Source organism: Suncus etruscus, chromosome 18, assembly GCF_024139225.1.
Source record: "Suncus etruscus isolate mSunEtr1 chromosome 18, mSunEtr1.pri.cur, whole genome shotgun sequence".
Taxonomy (NCBI): Eukaryota; Metazoa; Chordata; class Mammalia; order Eulipotyphla; family Soricidae; genus Suncus; species Suncus etruscus.
This window is the reverse complement of record NC_064865.1, coordinates 7,827,777-7,847,613: the sequence shown is the minus strand read 5'-3', so window position 1 is coordinate 7,847,613 and position 19,837 is coordinate 7,827,777. Positions and strand designations below refer to the sequence as shown.

The following is a 19,837-nucleotide window of genomic DNA, read 5'->3' as shown; positions in this document are numbered from 1 at the left end:
GGGTAGAGTGTTTGCAAATCTTAACCCTTTCTTGCACCTTATCCCTCAGACTCCAATTGATTGATTCCCATGAATTCCAAGTCATCCCTCTGCACTTGAGGATTTGCTGGGTTCTGTCTGGGTTCCTGCCCTCTGTTAATATGCTTTAGCTACCATTAAGAAAATATTACAGACTGCTTTGCTCAAGCAAAGGAATTTTATTTCTCCTAATGTGGAAGCTTAAAATCCGAAATCAGGATCAGCAAGGCAAAGCTCTGATAAGATCTTTCATTCTAATATGAGGGTAACCTTTATTGTTGTGCCTATGGGGCAACTGAGGAATCCCCAGAGGTCTCAGAACTATAAGTTCTTTTGTGTTAAGGGTTTCAACCTATGCTGTGGGAAGGGTGTGTACACAGTTCCAACCATAGCACATATCCTGTCATTTCTCTACAGGCACTGCGTGAAGGCAACTGTAGGGTCCACCTCATTCCTGTTTGATGCTCAGGGAACTTCTAACCTTTATAATTCATGTCTAATGGCTCCATTGCTATTACTTCATATATTTTGCCTGGGGTTGTTTTATGGCTATAGGATAAACACAATTTTGGGTGGGTGGGATAGGGGCACTGCACCGAGCAGTGGTCAGGGCTTACTTCTGGTTCTGCATTCAAGAATCACTCCTGATGGTGCTTGAAGGATAATCTGAGGTGCTGGAGATCAAGCCGAGGGTGAGGTCAAGGCCAGAGCCCTGCCCACTAATCCATCACTCTATCTCTTCTGTTGTTTCACTTTGACTCTACCCAGTATTTTAAAATCAAACTACTTAGCTAGCATGTAAAAATTAATATAAAATAATTATGCTAGAGGCTGAAGCGATAGCACAGTGGTGAGAAGAGGGCATTTGCCTTGTACGTAGCCAACCCGGATTCTATCCAGGCATCCCATATGTTCCCACCAAGCCTGCCAGGAGTAATTTCTAAGTGCAGAACCAGGAATAACTCCTGAGCACCTGCTGAGTATGGCCCAAAGACAAAAGAAAGTAGGCTAAATGGGAAAAGGCAGATTTTTCTTCAGACTCACTGTCTTATGCTTGCCTCTAACCTCATGGCTGTCCCACTGTGACATGGATTCCAATGGTTCACTGCTTGGGATTCTGGAAAAAGCTATTAGAATATGTGAAAGGTAGTGATAAGTAGAGAAAAATCAGAGGAGTCAAAGGCAGTTGAAGTGACAGCAGTAGTGAATTTTCTATTTGTTTTTGTTAACTGATGTCTGACAGGTACAAAATGTAATGAGTGTGACTATTTGATGACACTTGCAATAAAATTCCCTGTAACCAGACTAACACAGCCTGCCTGACAATGCCACATCTCTTTTCTCCTGAACACACTGATGTGGTTGTACACTGCCAGTGACTCACACTCAAATGTGGTTTTATTATGGTGTTTATTTATTATTAATTTTATTAATAATATGCATTATTGTCTATTATTAATTTTTATTATAAATGTTTCTTTATTATGGGTTTGGGGCCACACTTGGTGATGTTTAGAAGTTACTCAGGGCTCTGCATTCTGTAATTACTCCTGGTGGTGCTCAGAGGGACCGTAGAGGATGCCGAAGATCAAACTTCAATCTACTAACACCCACCCCATTGCTCCTATCGTTTCAGTGCTTTGCGTGTGGTTTAATGAGCACACAGTATAGGCATAGTCAATGTGTTGCAGTAGTTGCAAGCCCCAGGCCAGATTCCCTGTAGATGTCAAGAAGCCTCATGTATGTGCTGCTGGGCTCTGAGCAAGTAGCTTGTTCCAATTTCTTTTTTTTTTTTTTTTTTTTTTTTTGGTTTTTGGGCCACACCCTGTGACGCTCAGGGGTTACTCCTGGCTATGCGCTCAGAAGTTGCTCCTGGCTTCTTGGGGGACCATATGGGACACCGGGGGATCGAACCGGGGTCCGTCCTAGGCTAGCGCAGGCACCTTACCTCCAGCGCCACCGCCCGGCCCCAGCTTTTTCCAATTTCATCCTTGTTCAGAATCAAGGAACCCTGATTATGGCATCGATGGGCAGCTGGGAATGAGAGCTGAGCCTGGAAATGTTGCTGGTGGGGAGGGATGAATGCAGGGAGCACTTGCCAGTGAGATGTCCCATTTCTGTTCTCAGTGGGCACCTCTGCTACACAAGTCCCTTGTGCAGCCGAGGCCAAAACCCGGCACATTTCCCTGGGCCTTCAAGCCAGCCCTGAATCAGTTCTCCTCACTGTAGCTAAGAGGCGAGCAAACAAAGTGGGTTGACATTTGTAAAACTACTAGTCTAGTGCCTGACAGGTTTGAAGTGCTTGTTAAATAAACCATGTAAAGACCAAGTAAGCACACCAAATAAAAAAGAGGATGGACGAGTGTCTCCATCTCACACCTGCTGCACTGTGGATGGAAGCGGATTCTAAGAGGATGTGCTTGGACAAACATCAGCAGAAATTCCCACTTTCTGCCCCCTGTCTGTGGCAGAAAGGCTGTGCACAGAACCAGACAAGGACCTGGTTTATGTGGTTTTCCTCTCTGTTCAGCACAGCTCTGCCCATTCTATGTGAGCCACAGGAATCCTCATGCCTGCAGCAGACCCTGACACTGCTCATTCTCCTAAAGCTGCTGCAGTGAATATCCCATATAGTGAGGCTGGAAGCTCTCTAAAGCCTGAACTCAAGAAAGTTTGGCTCAGGATTGTATGAGTAAGGCACAACCAGTGTTTGGCTCAAAGGATGTGTTTACTGCATGTGTGTGCAGGAAAGTAGGGAAGAACAGAACAGAGGTAGAGGGAAAGAGGGAGAGGTGAAAGGGAGAAGGGCTGCTGGGTGAGGAAAGAAAAGAAGAAAGAAAGAAAGAAAGAAAGAAAGGAAGGAAGGAAGGGAGGGATCAAAGGTGAGAGGGAAGGAAGAAGGGAGGGAAGGAGGAAGGAGCAAGGAGGGAGGGAAGAAGGGAAGGAAGAAAAAAAGGAGGGAGGGAGGAAGAAGGGAGGGAAGGAAGAAAGGCAAGAAAGAAGGGAGGAGGGAAGGAATAAGTAAGGGAGGGATGCCGGGGAAGGAAGGAAAGAGGTGGGAGGAAGAGAAAAGGATGGAAGAAGGAAGGAAAGAGGAAATAAGAACAAAAGAAAAAAAGGAAGGGAGGAAGAAAAGGAGGTAGGGGAAATGTTGGGTTACACTCAGTGATGCTCAGGGGTTACTCCTGGCTTTGCATTCAGAAACTAATCCTGGTGGTGCTTAGGGAACCAGATGGGATTCCAGGGATTGAACCTGGATGAGTGGAGTGCAAGGCAAAAAGCCCTACTGCTGTGTTATTGTTCCAGTCCTTCATGTTTTACATTCACTCAAGGCAATTGAATAAAAGTAATCATCAAAACAACTGCACTTGAATAGAATCGGATGATTCAGCTACAGTCAAGTTTAAGGTACTTTAGAACATGCTAATACTAAACTTTAGATCAGTCTCTAAAAGTACAACTAAAAATATTATTGGTGAAATCATGTGCATCAAATAACAAGTCCAAGGACTCACAGGGTTCTACGTTGCTCTTTTTACCTAGAGTGTGAAAATAGGAGAGAAACTTTGAGATAAGTGTTTATGCAATTATGTGCCCAACCTTGAGCCAAAAAAACATTTTTGTATGGATTTCATGATAACCTGGTATAAATTGCAGGAAGGTGTGGCCAGGAAGAAAAAGTCCAACACAAATTCTCCTTTATCTTACTATATGCTCTCCTCTATTTTACCAAGTACTCAACAGGTCAATTAGGGGGATTGAAGAAGGAGGAAGGAGGCGGAAGGAAGAAGGAAGAAGGCTGAAGGAGGAGGAGGAAACAGAGGAGGAGGTAGCAACAAGTTCTGGATCCCTGCTTGCAGTCACCAGAGGCAGACAGATACTCAGTGGCATTCATGGGGCCTTTTCCTCAGGACCACTCAGCTTTGAAATCCCATGGACACATAGTCAGTCACCCAGATTCAAGAGTCATCTCTCCACTTAGATGTGCTATCAAGGTGGCTGGTCAATCACCAGCAAAACCTCCTGCAGTAGTCAATACCCTGGAATTAAGGTCACCCCGTAGTGTGTAGAGCCAGTTGGAACCTAGGAGGTCCCTTATCTGGCCTGGGCTGAGGGTCTGAGACACATAAGAGGAAACTGCTCTCCCAGAGCTCACATGGCCCAGGAAAGACCTGCCACAGAACTGGAAGCTGAAAGACATTCTTCTCAGCTAGCCACAGAAAAAATAAATTTTAATCAATCCTCTTCAGGGCAGTCTTTTTTTTTTTTTTTTTTTTTATCCCTACAGAAGATATCATCATGTTATTGGCAAGAAGAGAGAATCGAAGAATGTGCAACTAATACATTTAGAAAGAAAAGTATCATCAAGTTCTATGACTGAGGCTGTGGTGATAGTAAAGCAAGCAGGTCAGGCCTTGCATGTAGCCAACCTGGGTTTGATGCCTGGCATCCCATATGGTCTCCCAAACCTGCCAAGAATAATTTCTGAGTGTAAAGCCAAGAGTAACCCCTGAATGCTGCTAGGAATGGCAAAAAAAAGTTCAATGACATAGTTTAATACTAATACTGTTGATTTCTGGGTTTTGATTTTACATGTAGTATTCGCCAACTTCTTATTAAATTTTTGATCTACTTGTATATTCTTTTCTTTTAAAGGGGCCGTTTCCAAATACTGTGTCATGCCTCACAAATTGTTATCAGTCTTGGATTAGACGCAAAGCTTATATTCTCTGTACTGATGTCCTTATATTTAAAAAGTTGAAGTGGAGGTGAGGTGATTGTGAACACTTACTCAAAGTTATAAAATAAGATCCTGAGTTAAGACTAATTATCTGTACTATAGGAAAGGAAGACTAAAGCTAATATTCAAGACTGCATTAAAATTATTCCAAAATGCAATCAGATAATACAGAGGTTAAAGTGGTTTCCTTGCAACCACCTGAGCCCCACTGCCAAGCCAGGAATAAACCCTGGCACAGCCAGATGGGGCCCAAACAAATAAACAAATAAAATAATGTCAAAATGAAGTTAAGATAAAATACCTTAATATCATAATAGACAGTTAAAATCACATTTAGCGTATCAACATTTGATGTGTGAAATCCCAATGTTTCCAGTGATCAAAGACTGCATAAAACAAGTTTCCCAGGAAGTATAAGACAAGCCAATTCCTACTAGACCAGATTCTACTAATTAAGTTTTAGAGATTGTTAAGGTAATATAGATGCATTGTGGTTGTGTTTTTTTCATTATGAAATATAATGATACTGAGAAAACTTTGCCTTCACTTATCCACAAAAAAACCAAGACAACCATCTTGTAGCACTAGTGGAAAGAATGTTAGACTAGTTCTGTGACTAGGAAATAATGACTTTAATGTAATGTAAACTATGAAACATGTCAAAGAATAAAAGCATTCTTATGCATAGTATTAAATGGATTAGAATTTATCAAAAAAGAATCTAGGCAAAAAACGATACAAATCTGTCATTTTTCTTTTGAACTAGATCTGATTTATGAATACATCTGAAAATGGATTTCACATCAAGGTAAACCAAAAGAAATGTTACTAGATAAATATTCAAAGCTATTGTCTCACTAGTGCACTAGCTGGCTACCTAAAGAAGGCTGTTCACTGTATTGATCAGGCCATCAGATCCCTGAGACCAAAGAGCAGATAGACAACAGGACATATTTTTAGGACATTGGAAAATATGGCTTCAAATTTGCTCTCTTATAGCTCCATTTAAAGTTGCACAATTATTTTATTCCATTTATATCTACTATTTTCAGATAGTAGAAGAAATGTGACAGGCACCCAAACGATTTGAGACTAAATTAATTCAATTTTCCCACTAATGAAAACCGAGCACTTAATGAAGGGAAAAAAAATTAACAAAATAATGACTCTTGGTACGATGGACATCTATTTATTTGTATGAATTTAAAGAAGAGGTCTGCCTTAAGACTCTGAGCTGCCATCAAAAATATGGTTTCTTGACGCCTGCCCAGTGGGGCCCGATTGTGAAAAATTGTGAGTGCTGCCTGTGTGTGTCTGTCTCCTGTCCTGTCACGTGAAACTCTTGGGAGTGGGCCGAAAAGAGGCTCCAAAAGAGCACGGCCATTCTGCTTTGCTACGTGGCCGTGCACTCTTTCTAAGGAAAGAACACCATCGCAATAAGAAGAAAAAATCACACTAAGAACTGTGCTGGATCACTGAAGCCCAGCATTTCTCTACAGACTGTCTTCTCTGCTGCATGCTCAGGCCTAAGATTTTATCCTGTAAGAGGCTTCATCCATGGAGGACTCCCCTCCCTTGGAGGCAAGTTGACCCACCCAGAAAGGGTGGAGCCAGAGGAGAGTGGCTGCGTACATCATTTAGCCAATGAATACCACCACAACACGTAGAAAAACCTACAATACAAGTGTGAAAATGGGGAAACAACGCAGGCCAGCATCAGACATAGAGAATGAAGATGACAATTCTGATAACCAGATAATGACCAACCAACTAATCAACCTCTCAGATAAGGACTTTAGACAAGCAATATGGAAGATGCTCAAAGAACTCAAAGAACTCAAAGACACCATGGATCGAGTTGAACCGACTAACAAGAACCAAGAAAATATGAAGACAGAAATTACAAAAGTCGGGACCGGAGAGATAGCACAGCGGTGTTTGCCTTGCAAGCAGCCGATCCAAGACCTAAGGTGGTTGTTTCGAATCCCGGTGTCACATATGGTCCCCCGTGCCTGCCAGGAGCTATTTCTAAGCAGACAGCCAGGAATAATCCTTGAGCACCGCTGGGTGTGGCCCAAAAAACAAAAACAAAAACAAAAACAAAAATAAAAAAAAACAAAAAAAAACAAAAACAAAAAAAAAGAAATTACAAAACTCCAAACTGAAATAACATGTCAACTAACAGACCTGAAAAATTCAGTAAATGAAGTGAATGACAAAATGGATAAGCTCTGGGACAGGGTGACAGAAGCTGAGAATAGAATTGGTGCTGTGGAAGATGAGATAAATAACAATTCCATACAGCAGGAGAGATTGGGAAAAAAAACTTAAAGCAAATAAACAAACAATGGAAAAATTAGTCAAAGAATGGGAACAGATGAAAATAGAAGTCTATGATAAGCTCAACAGAAACAACTTAAGAATCATTGGAGTCCCAGAGACCCAGCAAGAAAATTTCCAGGAAGAATCAATGGTCAAGAACATCATTAAAGAGAAACTTCCAGAGCTAAAGAATATATGTGATCAAATCCTACATGCTCGAAGAGTACCAACAAAAAGAGACCCCAGAAAAACCACCCCAAGACACATCCTAGTCACAATGACAAATCCCACAGATAGAGACAGAATTCTGAAAACAGCAAGATCAAAAGGGGAAATTACGTTCAAGCAAGCATCCTTGAGATTTACAGCAGACCTGTCACCAGAAACACTCAATGCCAGAAAGCAGTGGTGGGATATTGTGAATAGACTGAATGAAATGAATACTTCACCTAGAATACTGTACCCAGCAAAACTCACTTTCTGGTTTGACGGAAGAATACATGGTTTCACAGACAAAAAACAGCTCAGAAATTTTACAGACTCAAAACCAGTCTTTTTTTTTTTAATTTTTCTTTTTTTAATTATGAGAACAAAGATGGAAAGAAAAAGGACAAGGTAAAGTTACAGTGGAAGGACAATCACCCATAACATAATTCTCAGAAGAAGTCCCCTTGCTGATATCTTAACTTTGAACTTTCAGCCAAAGAACATTAAGATAAACAAAGCAGAATCCATGTACAATTACTTTGTCCTTCAAGTCCCCAGATTGTAACATATTATAATATTTCTTAACAGCACACAAGGCAATATAAAGCCATAAAACTTACGTAACTCCTTAAACATTAGAGGCATAGTATTTTTTTAATTTCCATGTACATGCATATTAGCTTAAGTTAAACTCAAATTTTAAGTGTTTTTTTTTAAGGATTAGAGTCAAAGGAGCACAGTAAAAACGGTGTTAGAGTGGCAATTGTTGTTTGCATAGGCCCACCAAAATATGAGAGGCATGGAAAGGAATAACCTTGGCCTAAATACAAAGAGACCCTACCCCTAAAGTTTCCTGGCATAAGACCAACTCTAGGCTTCCAGGCAAGTTAGATTGTCCAATCCAAGACATTGTCCGTAGTGCCAACACACTTCACACAGTCTCTGTCAAAACCAGTCTTAAGAGAAAAACTGAAAGACCTAATTTAAGACAAGACTAACCAAAAGACACACTATATTTCAATATAAAGATGGCATTAAATCCCAGGACAATTCTTTCTCTCAATGTCAATGGACTAAATGCACCAGTTAAGAGACACAGAGTGGCTAAATGGATCAAAAAACTCAATCCAACCTTCTGCTTCCTACAAGAAATGCACCCGAATAGTCAGAACAAACATAGACTCAAAATAAAAGGCTGGAGAAAAATTATCCAAGCAAACAACACCCATTAAAAAGCTGGAGTGGCCATACTAATATCAGATAATGCAATCTTTATACTCAGGAAGGTTGTAAGGAACAAAGATAGACATTTTATATTAATCAAGGGGTATGTAGAGCAAGAGAAAATCACTCTCCTAAACATATATGCACCAAATGAGGGGCCAGCAAAATATTTAATACAATTGTTGACAAATCTGAAAAATAATATCAACAACAACACAATAATTGTGGGGGACCTCAACATGGCTTTATCAACACTGGATAGGTCAACCAGACTGAAACCCAACAAGAATATACTAGACCTGAGGAGAGAAATGGAAGAAAGAGGCCTAGTGGATATATATAGGACACTCCATCCCCAGAAACCTGGATACACATTCTTCTCCAATGTACAATGGACATTCTCCACGATAGACTACATGCTGGCACATAAAACATACCTCCATAATATCAAGAGGATAGAAATTTTGCAGACTACCTTCGCTGACCACAAGGCTCTGAAATTATTTGTGAATTCCAAAGGGACTCAGAAGAAGAATTTTAACACCTGGAAGTTAAACAGCCTCATACTGAATAACCAGTGGGTCCGAGATGAAATCTAGGAGGAAATCAAAAGGTTCCTGGAAACAAATGACAATAAAGACACAAACTATCAGAACTTATGGAACACAGCAAAAGCAGTACTGAGAGGAAAATTTATAGCTTTGCAAGCACACATCAGGAAGGAAGAAGGGGCTTACCTGAGTAGCTTAATGACGCAGTTCATAGAACTAGAAAGTGCTCAACAAAAGGACCCAAAAATAGAGAGACAGAAGGAAATAACAAAGCTGAGAGCAGAAATCAACAAAGTGGAAACCCAAAAAACAATCCAAAAGATCAAGGAAAGCAGAAGTTGGTTCTTTGAAAAAATAAACAAGATTGATAGACCACTGGCAAAACTAACAAAAAAAGAGAGAGAGAGAAACTTGATAACTAGTATTAGGAATGAAAAAGGAGAGATCACTACTGATATGGCAGAGATTCAAAGGGTAATCAAAAACTACTTTGAGAAACTCTATGTCACTAAAAATGAGAACCTGGAAGAAATGGATAAATTCTTGGACTCTGATAATCTTCCACGGTTGAAGGAAGAGGATGTAGCATATCTAAACACCCCCATCGCCATTGATGAAATAAAAACGGTAATCAATTGTCTGCCCAAAAACTAAAGCCCAGGCCCAGATGGATTCACTAATGAATTCTTTCAAACTTTCCAAGAGGAACTACTACCAATCCTGGCAAGACTCTATCATGAAATTGAACAAATGGAAACACTTCCAAATAGCTTTTATGAAGCCAACATCACCTTGATACCTAAACCAGACAGAGATGTTACGAAAGAAGTAAATTATAGATCAATATCGCTGATGAATGCAGATGCAAAGATCCTCAACAAAATCCTGGCAAATAGGATTCAGTACTTCATTAAGAAGATTATCCACTACGATCAAGTAGGTTTCATCCCAGGAATGCAAGGATGGTTCAACATCCGTAAATCTATCAACATAATACACAACATCAACAACAAGAAAAATAAAAATCACAGGATCATTCAATAGACGCAGAGAAAGCATTTGATAAGGTCCAACACCCATTCTTAATCAAAACTCTCAGCAAGATGGGAATGGAAGGAACCTTTCTCAATACAGTTAAGGCCATCTACCACAAACCAGAGGCAAATATTGTCCTCAATGAAGAAAAACTAAAAGCCTTTCCTCTAAATTCTGGCACAAGACATGGCTGTCCTCTCTCACCACTCCTATTAAACATAGCACTGGGAGTACTTGCTATAGAAATTAGGCAAGAAAAAGATATCAAGGGAATCCAGATAGGAAAGGAAGAAGTCAAGTTCTCGCTGTTTGCAGATGACATGATACTCCACCTAGACAACCCTAAAGTCTCTACGAAAAAGCTTCTAAAAACAATAGACTCATATAGCAAGGTGGCAGGCTACAAAATCAACACACAAAAATCAATGGCCTTTCTATACACCAATAGTAATAAGGAAGAAATGGACATTAAGAAAACAACCCCATTCACAATAGTGCCACACAAACTCAAATATCTTAGAATCAACTTGACTAAAAATGTGAAGGACCTATATAAAGAAAACTATAAAACTCTGCTCCAAGAAATAAAAGAGGACACGTGGAAATGGAAGCACATACCCTGCTCATGGATTGGCAGGATTAACATCATCAAAATGGCAATACTCCCCAAGGCATTGTACAGATTTAATGCAATCCCTCTAAAGATACCCATGACATTCTTCAAAGAAGTGGATCAGGCACTTTTGAAATTCGTTTGGAACAATAAACACCCTAGAATAGCTAAAGCAATCATTGGGAAAAGAATATGGGAGGAATTACTTTCCCCAACTTTAAACTTTACTACAAAGCAATAGGTATGAAAACAGCATGGTATTGGAATAAGGACAGGCCCTCAGATCAGTGGAATAGGATTGAATACTCAGAGAATGTTCCCTAGACATACAGTCGCCTAATTTTTGATAAAGGAGCAAGAAATCCTAAATGGAGCAAAGAAAGCCTCTTCAACAAGTGGTATTGGCACAACTAGCTAGCCACTTGCAAAACATTGAAACTAGACCCCAGCTAACATCATGTATGAAGGTTAAATCCAAATGGATGAAAGACCTCGATATCAGACCCGAAACCATAAAATACATAGAACAACACATAGGTAAAACACTCCATGACATTGAGACTAAAGGCATCTACAAAGAGGAAACTGCACTCTCCAAGCAAGTGAAAGCAGAGATTAACAGATGGGAATATATTAAACTGAGAAGCTTCTGCACCTCAAAAGAAATAGCGCCCAGGATACAAGAAGCCCCCACTGAGTGGGAGAAACTATTCACCCAATACCCATCAGACAAGGGGCTAATCTCCAAAATATACAAGGCACTGATAGAAATTTACAAGAAAAAAAACATCTAATCCCATCAAAAAATGGGGAGAAGAAATGGACAGACACTTTGACAAAGAAGAAATACAAATGGCCAAAAGACACATGAAAAAATGCTCCACATCATTAATCATCAGGGAGATGCAAATCAAAACCACTATGAGGTACCACCTCACACCCCAGAGATTGGCACACATCACAAAGAATGAGAACAAGCAGTGTTGGTGGGGATGTGGAGAGAAAGGAACTCTTTTTTTTTTTTTTCAATTTAAAATGGTATTCAAATAGTTTTTATTTTATCTCATCACAAATAGGTCTGCAGAATCCTCTTGTATATCCTGTTGTTTCTGTAACTGGAAAACTTAGATCTTATTCATCAGCCTGCTATACAGTTCCTTTCTCAGATACATAGATACCATCCAAAAATTTCCGGATATCTTTGTTTTTAACTGTTGTGGCTTGCTGGATCAAAGCAGCTGAATTTGATACAAGCTCAATGTCATTTCCTTCAAGGATTAACTCATCTTTCTGGGCTTGAGATACAGAACATGCAACACCTGATCTCATCCGAACCCTGCGAATATATTTTTCACCCAAGAAATTTCGGATTTCAACAAGAGACTCGTTCTCCTGAATAACCACGTTGATGGGAAAGTGAGCATACACAGACCTCATCTTGTAGCGGAAGCCCAGTGTGACCCCCTTGATCATGTTCTGCACATGACTGCAGAGGGTGCGGACTGTAGCCAACTCCTTCCGGTTCCCCCACCATTTGTCAACACGGAGCCTCTTCTTCTTCTTGCACAGAAGACTGAGCTCCACGTTGATGTGGTTGAAGTCCCTCCGCAGGGTGCCTCGGGGGCCCTTTACGATGACCGTGCGGCCCTTGAGGGAGATGTCGACATTCTCGGGAATGTCGACCGTTTGGTTGCTGAGAATGGTCTTCATCCTCGCAGTAGATGCGGCAAAGAGAGCAAGAAAGGAACTCTTATCCACTGCTGGTGGGAATGCCGTCTAGTTCAACCTTTATGGAAAGCAATATGGAGATTCCTCCAAAAACTGGAAATCGAGCTCCCATAAGACCCAGTTATACCCTTCTAGGAATATACCCTAGGAACACAAAAATACAATACAAAAACCCCTTCCTTACACCTATATTCATTGCAGCACTATTTACCATAGCAAGACTCTGGAAACAACCAAGATGCCCTTCAACAGATGAATGGCTAAAGAAACTGTGGTACACATACACAATGGAATATTATGCAGCTGTCAGGAGAGATGAAGTCATGACATTTTCCTATACATGATGTAAATGGAATTTATTTTGCTGAGTGAAATAAGTCAGTGAGAGAGAGAAATACTCAGAATGGTCTCACTCATCTATGGGTTTTAAGAAAAATGAAAGACATTCTTGCAATAATAACTTTCAGACACAAAAGAGAAAAGAGCTGGAAGTTACAGCTCACCTCATGAAGCTCACCACAAACAGGGATGAGTTTAGTTAGAGAAATAACTACGTTTTTTTAGTTAGAGAAATAACTACGTTTTGAACTATCCTAATGAGAATGCACGAGGGAAATAGAAAGCCTGTCTAGAGTACAGGCGGGGATTGGGTGGGGAGGAGGGAGATTTGGGACATTGGTGATGGGAATGTTGCACTGGTGATGGGTGGTGTTCTTTACATGACTGAAACCCAAACACAATCATGTATGTAATAAAGTTGTTTAAATAAAAAATATGGTTTCTTCTTTTAAAAAATGTTTTATTTGAATCACTGTGATTTTGCAAATTTTGTAAATTATTCATAGTGGGGCTTTCGATTAAAAATGTTTTTTAAAAAGTATTTTCCAGCAAGAAAAATAGATCTATCATGACTCATATACTAGTTTTTATATCAAGTTAAAGCTTTTAATTTAAAAAGTGGTAAGTTATCAAACTAGTGAAATATCAAATATGAGCTTTGTGCTTCTATAATGTAAAATCTAGCCAGAGAATCTTAGACTTGTGAAAACATTTATTTTCAAAGTATACATGTTATTATATATGTGTTTGTGGACAACTTGTGCAGTTCATAAAGCTTGTTTCTGGGGCTGAAGAGGTCTCGTTCGAGCTAGCGTAGGACAGACCATTGTTTGATTCCCCCAAGCCAGGAGTGATTTCTGAGCACATAGCCAGGACTAAACCCTGAACATCACCAGGTGTGGCCCAAAAATAAGGGGGGGAGGGACAGAGAGATAGCATAGAGATAAGGCGTTTGCCTTGCATACAGAAGGACAGTGGTTTGAATCATATGGTTCCCTGACCCTGCCAAGAGCAATTTTTGAGCGTAGAGCCAGAAGTAACCCCCGAGTGCTGCTGGGTGTGACCTCCCCCCCAAAAAAACTGTTCCCATAAAAATTAATATAAATAAATGTTTTGAAGCTTTCCTTATATTAGGGTATTATTCTATGCTCCCAACTGAAAAGCTCAAAAAATTAGAACTTCTCCATTCTTTCCTGTCTGCTGCATCCTAATGAAACCCCTTGAATTTCAGGACACCTCCTAAGCACCCTTCCTGAGATCTGAGTGCCCCACTCTGGGCTATTCTCTTAGCACTATTGTGATTGCATTCACCTCCACCATTCCACCGAATTGTCATCTTCAAGACCAACAATGCCCTCCACTTTATAGGTTATCTATTCAATTTTCTACCATCAGAAACCAACTTTCGCTGAATGTCCAATATCCAATAATGTTTTGTACCTATTTTTAACATTTTCAATACAAAAGGTTAAACATGGAAATTAATGCCCAAAGTGTGTAAACTTCAACACTAACCCAATAAAAACTATTTTCTTCTTTATATGTATAACTAAGTCTTTCATTTCCTGATTATTTCCTCCCAAATTTATTCTTCACTATTGGTACTACACCATCTCTAAGACCCCACCCCCCACCCCCAAGTCCTGTTTACTTTTACTACACCCAGTGATGCTCAGGGCTAACTTCTGGCTGTGCTCAGGGATCACTTGTGGTAGGGTTCAGGGAACTATATCTAGTGGTGAGGATTGAACCCAAGTCACCTGAGTACAAGACAAGCTCCTTGCCCACTATAACATCTCTCTAGTTTCAGTTCCTTTTACTTCTTTGTTTATCTTAACTCTGGTTCTTGTCCCTTAACCCACTCTTGTATAGGTGACCAATAAATTGGTCCTAAGGAAACTTTCTCCTCATGTCACCCCCTACTCAAATGTTTTCTGTGATCCTTCCATATTCAGAATTCTGGGCTTCAGAGAAGTGTGGCTTTCAGTTATTTTTTATTATTATTTATTTATTGTTTTTTGGGCCACACCCGGTGATGCTCAGGTGTTACTCCTGGCTATGTGCTCAGAAATTGCTCCTAGCTTGGGGGACCATATGGGACACTGGGGGATCAAATCGAGGTCCGTCCTAAGCTAGTGTTGGCAAGGCAGACACCTTACTGCTCTGTGCTACCGCTCCGTCCCCTCAGTTATTGTTTTAAAGGATTCACTCTGAGAACATTAAAAATATTTCTGCCATCTCTAGTTCCTGCTCCAACAGAATCCCATTTCTCTAGAAATCGATCTGCTTTCTACGTACCTTTCTGTTCTTAGATGGAATTTATAATCATCGCTAGTTTACTCAAGAAGAATCCCTAGGGCCGGAGGTCCCCCAAACCAGGAGTGATTTCTGAGAGCATAGCCAGGAATAACCCTTGAGTGTCACCGAGTGTGGCCCACAACCCCCCGCCCCCCCAAAAAAAGAATCGCATTTCTCTAGGAGGATCTGCTTCCCATGTTCCATTCTGTTCATGGATGAAATTTCTAATTATTGCTAGTTACTTTTCTCTCTTTCAGATTCATTTCTAGTATCACACAGGTTTTGTTTCTAACTTCTTTTTCATTCGTTTGAGGTGTTAATTTGATGACAATTCTGAAAACATCATTATGGGGCAACCAAGAAAACCTGCACAGAGAATAAAGGAGGAAGGCCCAGAAGAGAGAGCTCGGACACATTCTTGCAAGCTGTCATGGGTACTTGTTTTTATGGTCTGCAGAACTGGAGAGAGGCCTTCAACCTTCCACTTCTCAAGACAAAGGTCATACCCTAATAATGCCAGAGAGATCTGTCTTATCCAATCACAGAACCACCAATGAACAGTGCCCAGCAACCCTGCCCCCTCCTCCCGGAGTAACCTTATTCCTACTAATACCAGTTCTCATGTCCCTTTTTCCATTGTCTTTGAGCATTTGTTATTCCACCATTATATACCTTTATATCCCACATATGAGAGAGATTACTTTGTGGTAGTCTCTCTCGTTCTGACTAACTTCATTCACCACAAGACTCTCCAGGTCCCTCCATGGAACAGCAAATTGAATGACTTTATCTTTCTTGTGGCTGAGCAATATTCAAGTGTATATATGTACCATAGTTTCATTATCCATTCATTTTTGTAGATGTGGTTTGTTTTTAGAATTTGGCGATTGTGAATAGTGCTGCAAGGAGACTGAGATAGGGCTTACGTAGAAGGGGGTGAATGTTCAACCTAGGGAAGGAGGAGGTGCTAAAAGGTGGGAAATCGTTATGTATGAAATCCTGTCAGCAATAGTACTGAAAACCACAGTGCAAAACTAAACAACAAAAACAACAAATCTCTCATAGAACCAGACTAGTGAGTGGGAGGCAAAAAAGGGTGGCTGGGGGCATTGGTGGAAAGAGGCATCAATGATGAAATATTGGATGCCTGAAATTCAGTCATGAAAAACTATCATTTTACAGTGACTACATAAAATAAATAATTAAATAACATTGATCATCATTTCCAAGATTTTGTTCTCATAGTCCTTCCCAAATCATGGTGGTTGCATGCATTTTCTGTTCAAAATAATCCTTTCATATTATTTTAGCAGAGCTAATGATGCACTGGTAGTAAACACATTTGATTTTTATCTGTCGTGCCTCAATAGACATCCCATTACTTTCTAACAATCTAGTTGAACTAATTATTTATTGAAAACATTTTGTGTTTTTACATCTTTGTAACTTTTCACATGTCCTTTTATCTTAATCTTTTCACAAAATTCAAAATATGACTGAAAAGCTTTTTAAAAATCTATTTTACCATCTTTTCAGACTATAATTTCTCCTTTCCCTCAGTCCCAGAGCAGTTTATTTTCTTTTTTTGTTTTGCTTTGTCACATCCAGTAGCACTTAGGCTATTGGCTCTGAGCTCAGAAATTGCTCCTGGCAGCATGCAAGGCAAACACCCTATAGCTGAGCTATCACTCTGGTCCCAGAGAAGCTTCTTTTATTCTCCTCTGAAGTGTGGTTATTTTTGTAATAACATATTAGACTCAGTAAAGGAGAGAAAGTGGTTCACTTAACTTCATCTGCAATTCTGCCTCATACACAGAAACTGTCAACAAATATCTTATTAGTAGCATAATAAAGTGAATACGACCAAATGCTCTTTCTAATTTCTATCACAATGAAGAATTATCTTTCATCTTTTTCTATTGTCATGATAATCACAGTATTAGGGCCTAGTTGCATGACATGAAAAACTGAAAACAAACACTATGATTTGCTTTAAAATTAAAAAACAATAATGTATAATACCAGAATAGGGTTGCATGTTTATAATAGTGTTCATCTGATGAAACACATTGTACTTTGTTATGTAAAAAGGTTATCAAAATTTATGTTAGGCTCTCACATCTATTAAATGGTCTTTACCATTGACTGTGAGAAGGAAAGTCTATCCAATAACTTGTAATATGACTTAGAAAGTAACCAAAGAGGGAGAACAAGGCTATTTCACAAAAAGAAATAGTTCTAATCTTACCTCTATAGTTTACAAACAACTTTACTTGTATTATCTTGTGTCTAAAAGGAATATTGAAAACAATGAGTGGGGCCCTGAGCAATAACACAGTGGTAGGACGTTTGCCTTGCACCTGGCCAACCCAGAACAGACCCGGCATCCCACATGATCCCCTGAGCCTGCCAAAAGCAATTTCTGAGCACAGAGCCAGGAGTAACCCCTGAGTGCTGCTGGGTGTGGCCCAAAAACCTAAATAAATAATGTTTAAAAAAACAATAATTGACTATAAACTCATAGAGCATGATGGTTATCTTACAGAACATAACATACCTCTTATAAACTGGGACTTGAAAAGTTCTGAGTATTTATAAAATTGGGATTACAAAATCCTATGGTCATAGTTTTATATGCCAGAAAATATTCTAGTATTAATAGATGATGTTCTTTAAGCATCAAGATATTTAATTACTATAATTTTACTTATCTTTCATGTGGTGTGTAGTTTTGATTCCAGTCCCATGAAAACACAGAACTGGGAAATCTATAGCACCAACTACATTAGTCATTGTTTAGGGCTGAGAAAGAGGAATGTATAGAAAAAAGATTTGGCATATGCAAGGTTCTGAGTTTATATGTGAGGTGATAATAATGTTCTAAAATTCATTGGGATACTTGTTGCACATATATATGTAAGCACACTAAAGACTCATCTGAATAATGTAATGAATGAATTTCATGGTATAACAATAAGATGTTGACAAAACTGCTTAAGACTAAAATATAATGAAGTCCAATGGTTTTGTATTCATGCTTTGGAGAAGTTCACTAGTTGACTTACATTTTAGTTGACTTACATATTATTTTAAATGCATTTATTTTGGTCGTCATTTGTGTGCCACATATTGTTTAATAATAATTCAAAAGTCAGGAGAAAGAAAAGTAGAAAGAATGCTGTCAGCTAAAGCTTAATTAGAAAGAAATTGCACAGACTCTCAACAGAAAACCTACAGCAATGTTCTACACATTTGTCTTATAAATAGCCAAATATAGATAAACATCCTCTATGTTTGCATAAAAGGGGTTCACAAGTTTTCCAGGTTCATCCAAGAATCAGTAGTCAGAAAACTGAGATTCCACTCTTCAGAAAAGGAACACATGAATATCATTAGACTCTGCCATAATTTAACGTTCAAAAGGGGGACGTGACTTTATGATCTGAAATAGTCCTTGACTTTCATAATTCTTTGATCATTTTGCTGATGTATGTTCTATTTTAAAACCAGAAGGATAATGGATGTGCTTCTCAAACTGTAAATTAGGTTTTCTATCAGAGCCTTGTCAGCACCATGACAAGTGACCCGGTGGTGGTCTTGTCTCTGCAGCTCTCTGGGCTCAAGGAGACAAGGGTCAGTCTTCAGAGAAGTGTGAGCGATCACTGAATCCCTCTGGAACATCTCAGAACCATAATAACATTTATGGCAAGCCATAATCATTTTATGTTCTCTCTGACAGCTTAAAAGCAGAGTGATACTTTGCTGTCACATGTATTTTTAATAATCAAGGGCATTTAAAGTTTGAATGGATACTGTAAATTTAAAAGTCTGGATACTTGAGATTTGCATGAGGCAAGTCCTAAAATTTGGAGAAGTAAAAAACTGAGGATCCTTAATTGCTTTTATAAAAACAGAACCCACATATACTTTAGTGAATAGTTTTAGTGCAATGCAGTCTTAAATGTCATAAAAAAGAAAACCTAGCTCATTGTGTAATTATAGAGATAAAAGATAGCACATATAGGGTACAGCAGTATAAATGTTTAGCATTATACTATAAATCAAGGTTATGTATTATACCTCTATGTAACACTGGTATGCAAAACAGTATTATGCACCAATCGATAGAATTTCTATCAGAATGAAAAGCAAAGCTTGTGTTTGAAAACTGCAAAAGTAATCTGCTTTCTAAAATGATTATGCATTGACTATATTTAAAATATGATACTGCTAGCATGTAAGACATGAATGGTAACCTACCCATATATTATAAATTAGTAAATTCCTAGGGGAGTATATTCCTATCATGATAAGATCTATTATGACCAAAATATATCATTTTAAATGTATTTTTAAAATCACATCCATATACTTGTGTCTTTTAAAAATTAAAATCACAGGAAGAGATATAATATAAAGGATAAGGTGTTTGCCTGCCGATAACTTGGATTTGGTCCCCAGCCCCCTATATAGTCGCCCAAGCCTGCCAGGGATGATCCCTAAGTGTAGAGCCAGCAGTAAGCCCTGAGCACAGCTGGGTGTGTTCCCCTTCCTCCATACAAATAAAAACCAAAATACATTCCAAATAATGAAAACAAATCCTAAAGTTCCCACAATTCCTATTTCTTACTGTTTCTTGCCGCCCCTCCCCCCAAGTTCTCCAGTCCTAGAGATAATAGAAGGCTCATCCACTTCTGGCTGAGCTGTCACCTAGATCAGCTACTGTGGAAAACACCATGAGACTTTCTCCAAAAATTAAAA

The 19,837-nt window shown here is 39.2% G+C and overlaps 2 protein-coding genes across 2 annotated transcripts in view; both read right to left on the bottom strand.

The window, feature by feature from the left end:
- Window positions 1-19,837, bottom strand: part of PACRG (parkin coregulated) — a 416,149-nt gene that overhangs the window by 367,309 nt on the left and 29,003 nt on the right. The window lies entirely within an intron of this gene.
- LOC125996592 (60S ribosomal protein L9) lies at window positions 11,796-12,441 on the bottom strand. The gene has a single exon (XM_049765541.1). It carries the CDS (start codon window positions 12,419-12,421, stop codon window positions 11,858-11,860), a length of 564 nt encoding a protein of 187 aa, XP_049621498.1. The 5' UTR covers window positions 12,422-12,441; the 3' UTR covers window positions 11,796-11,857.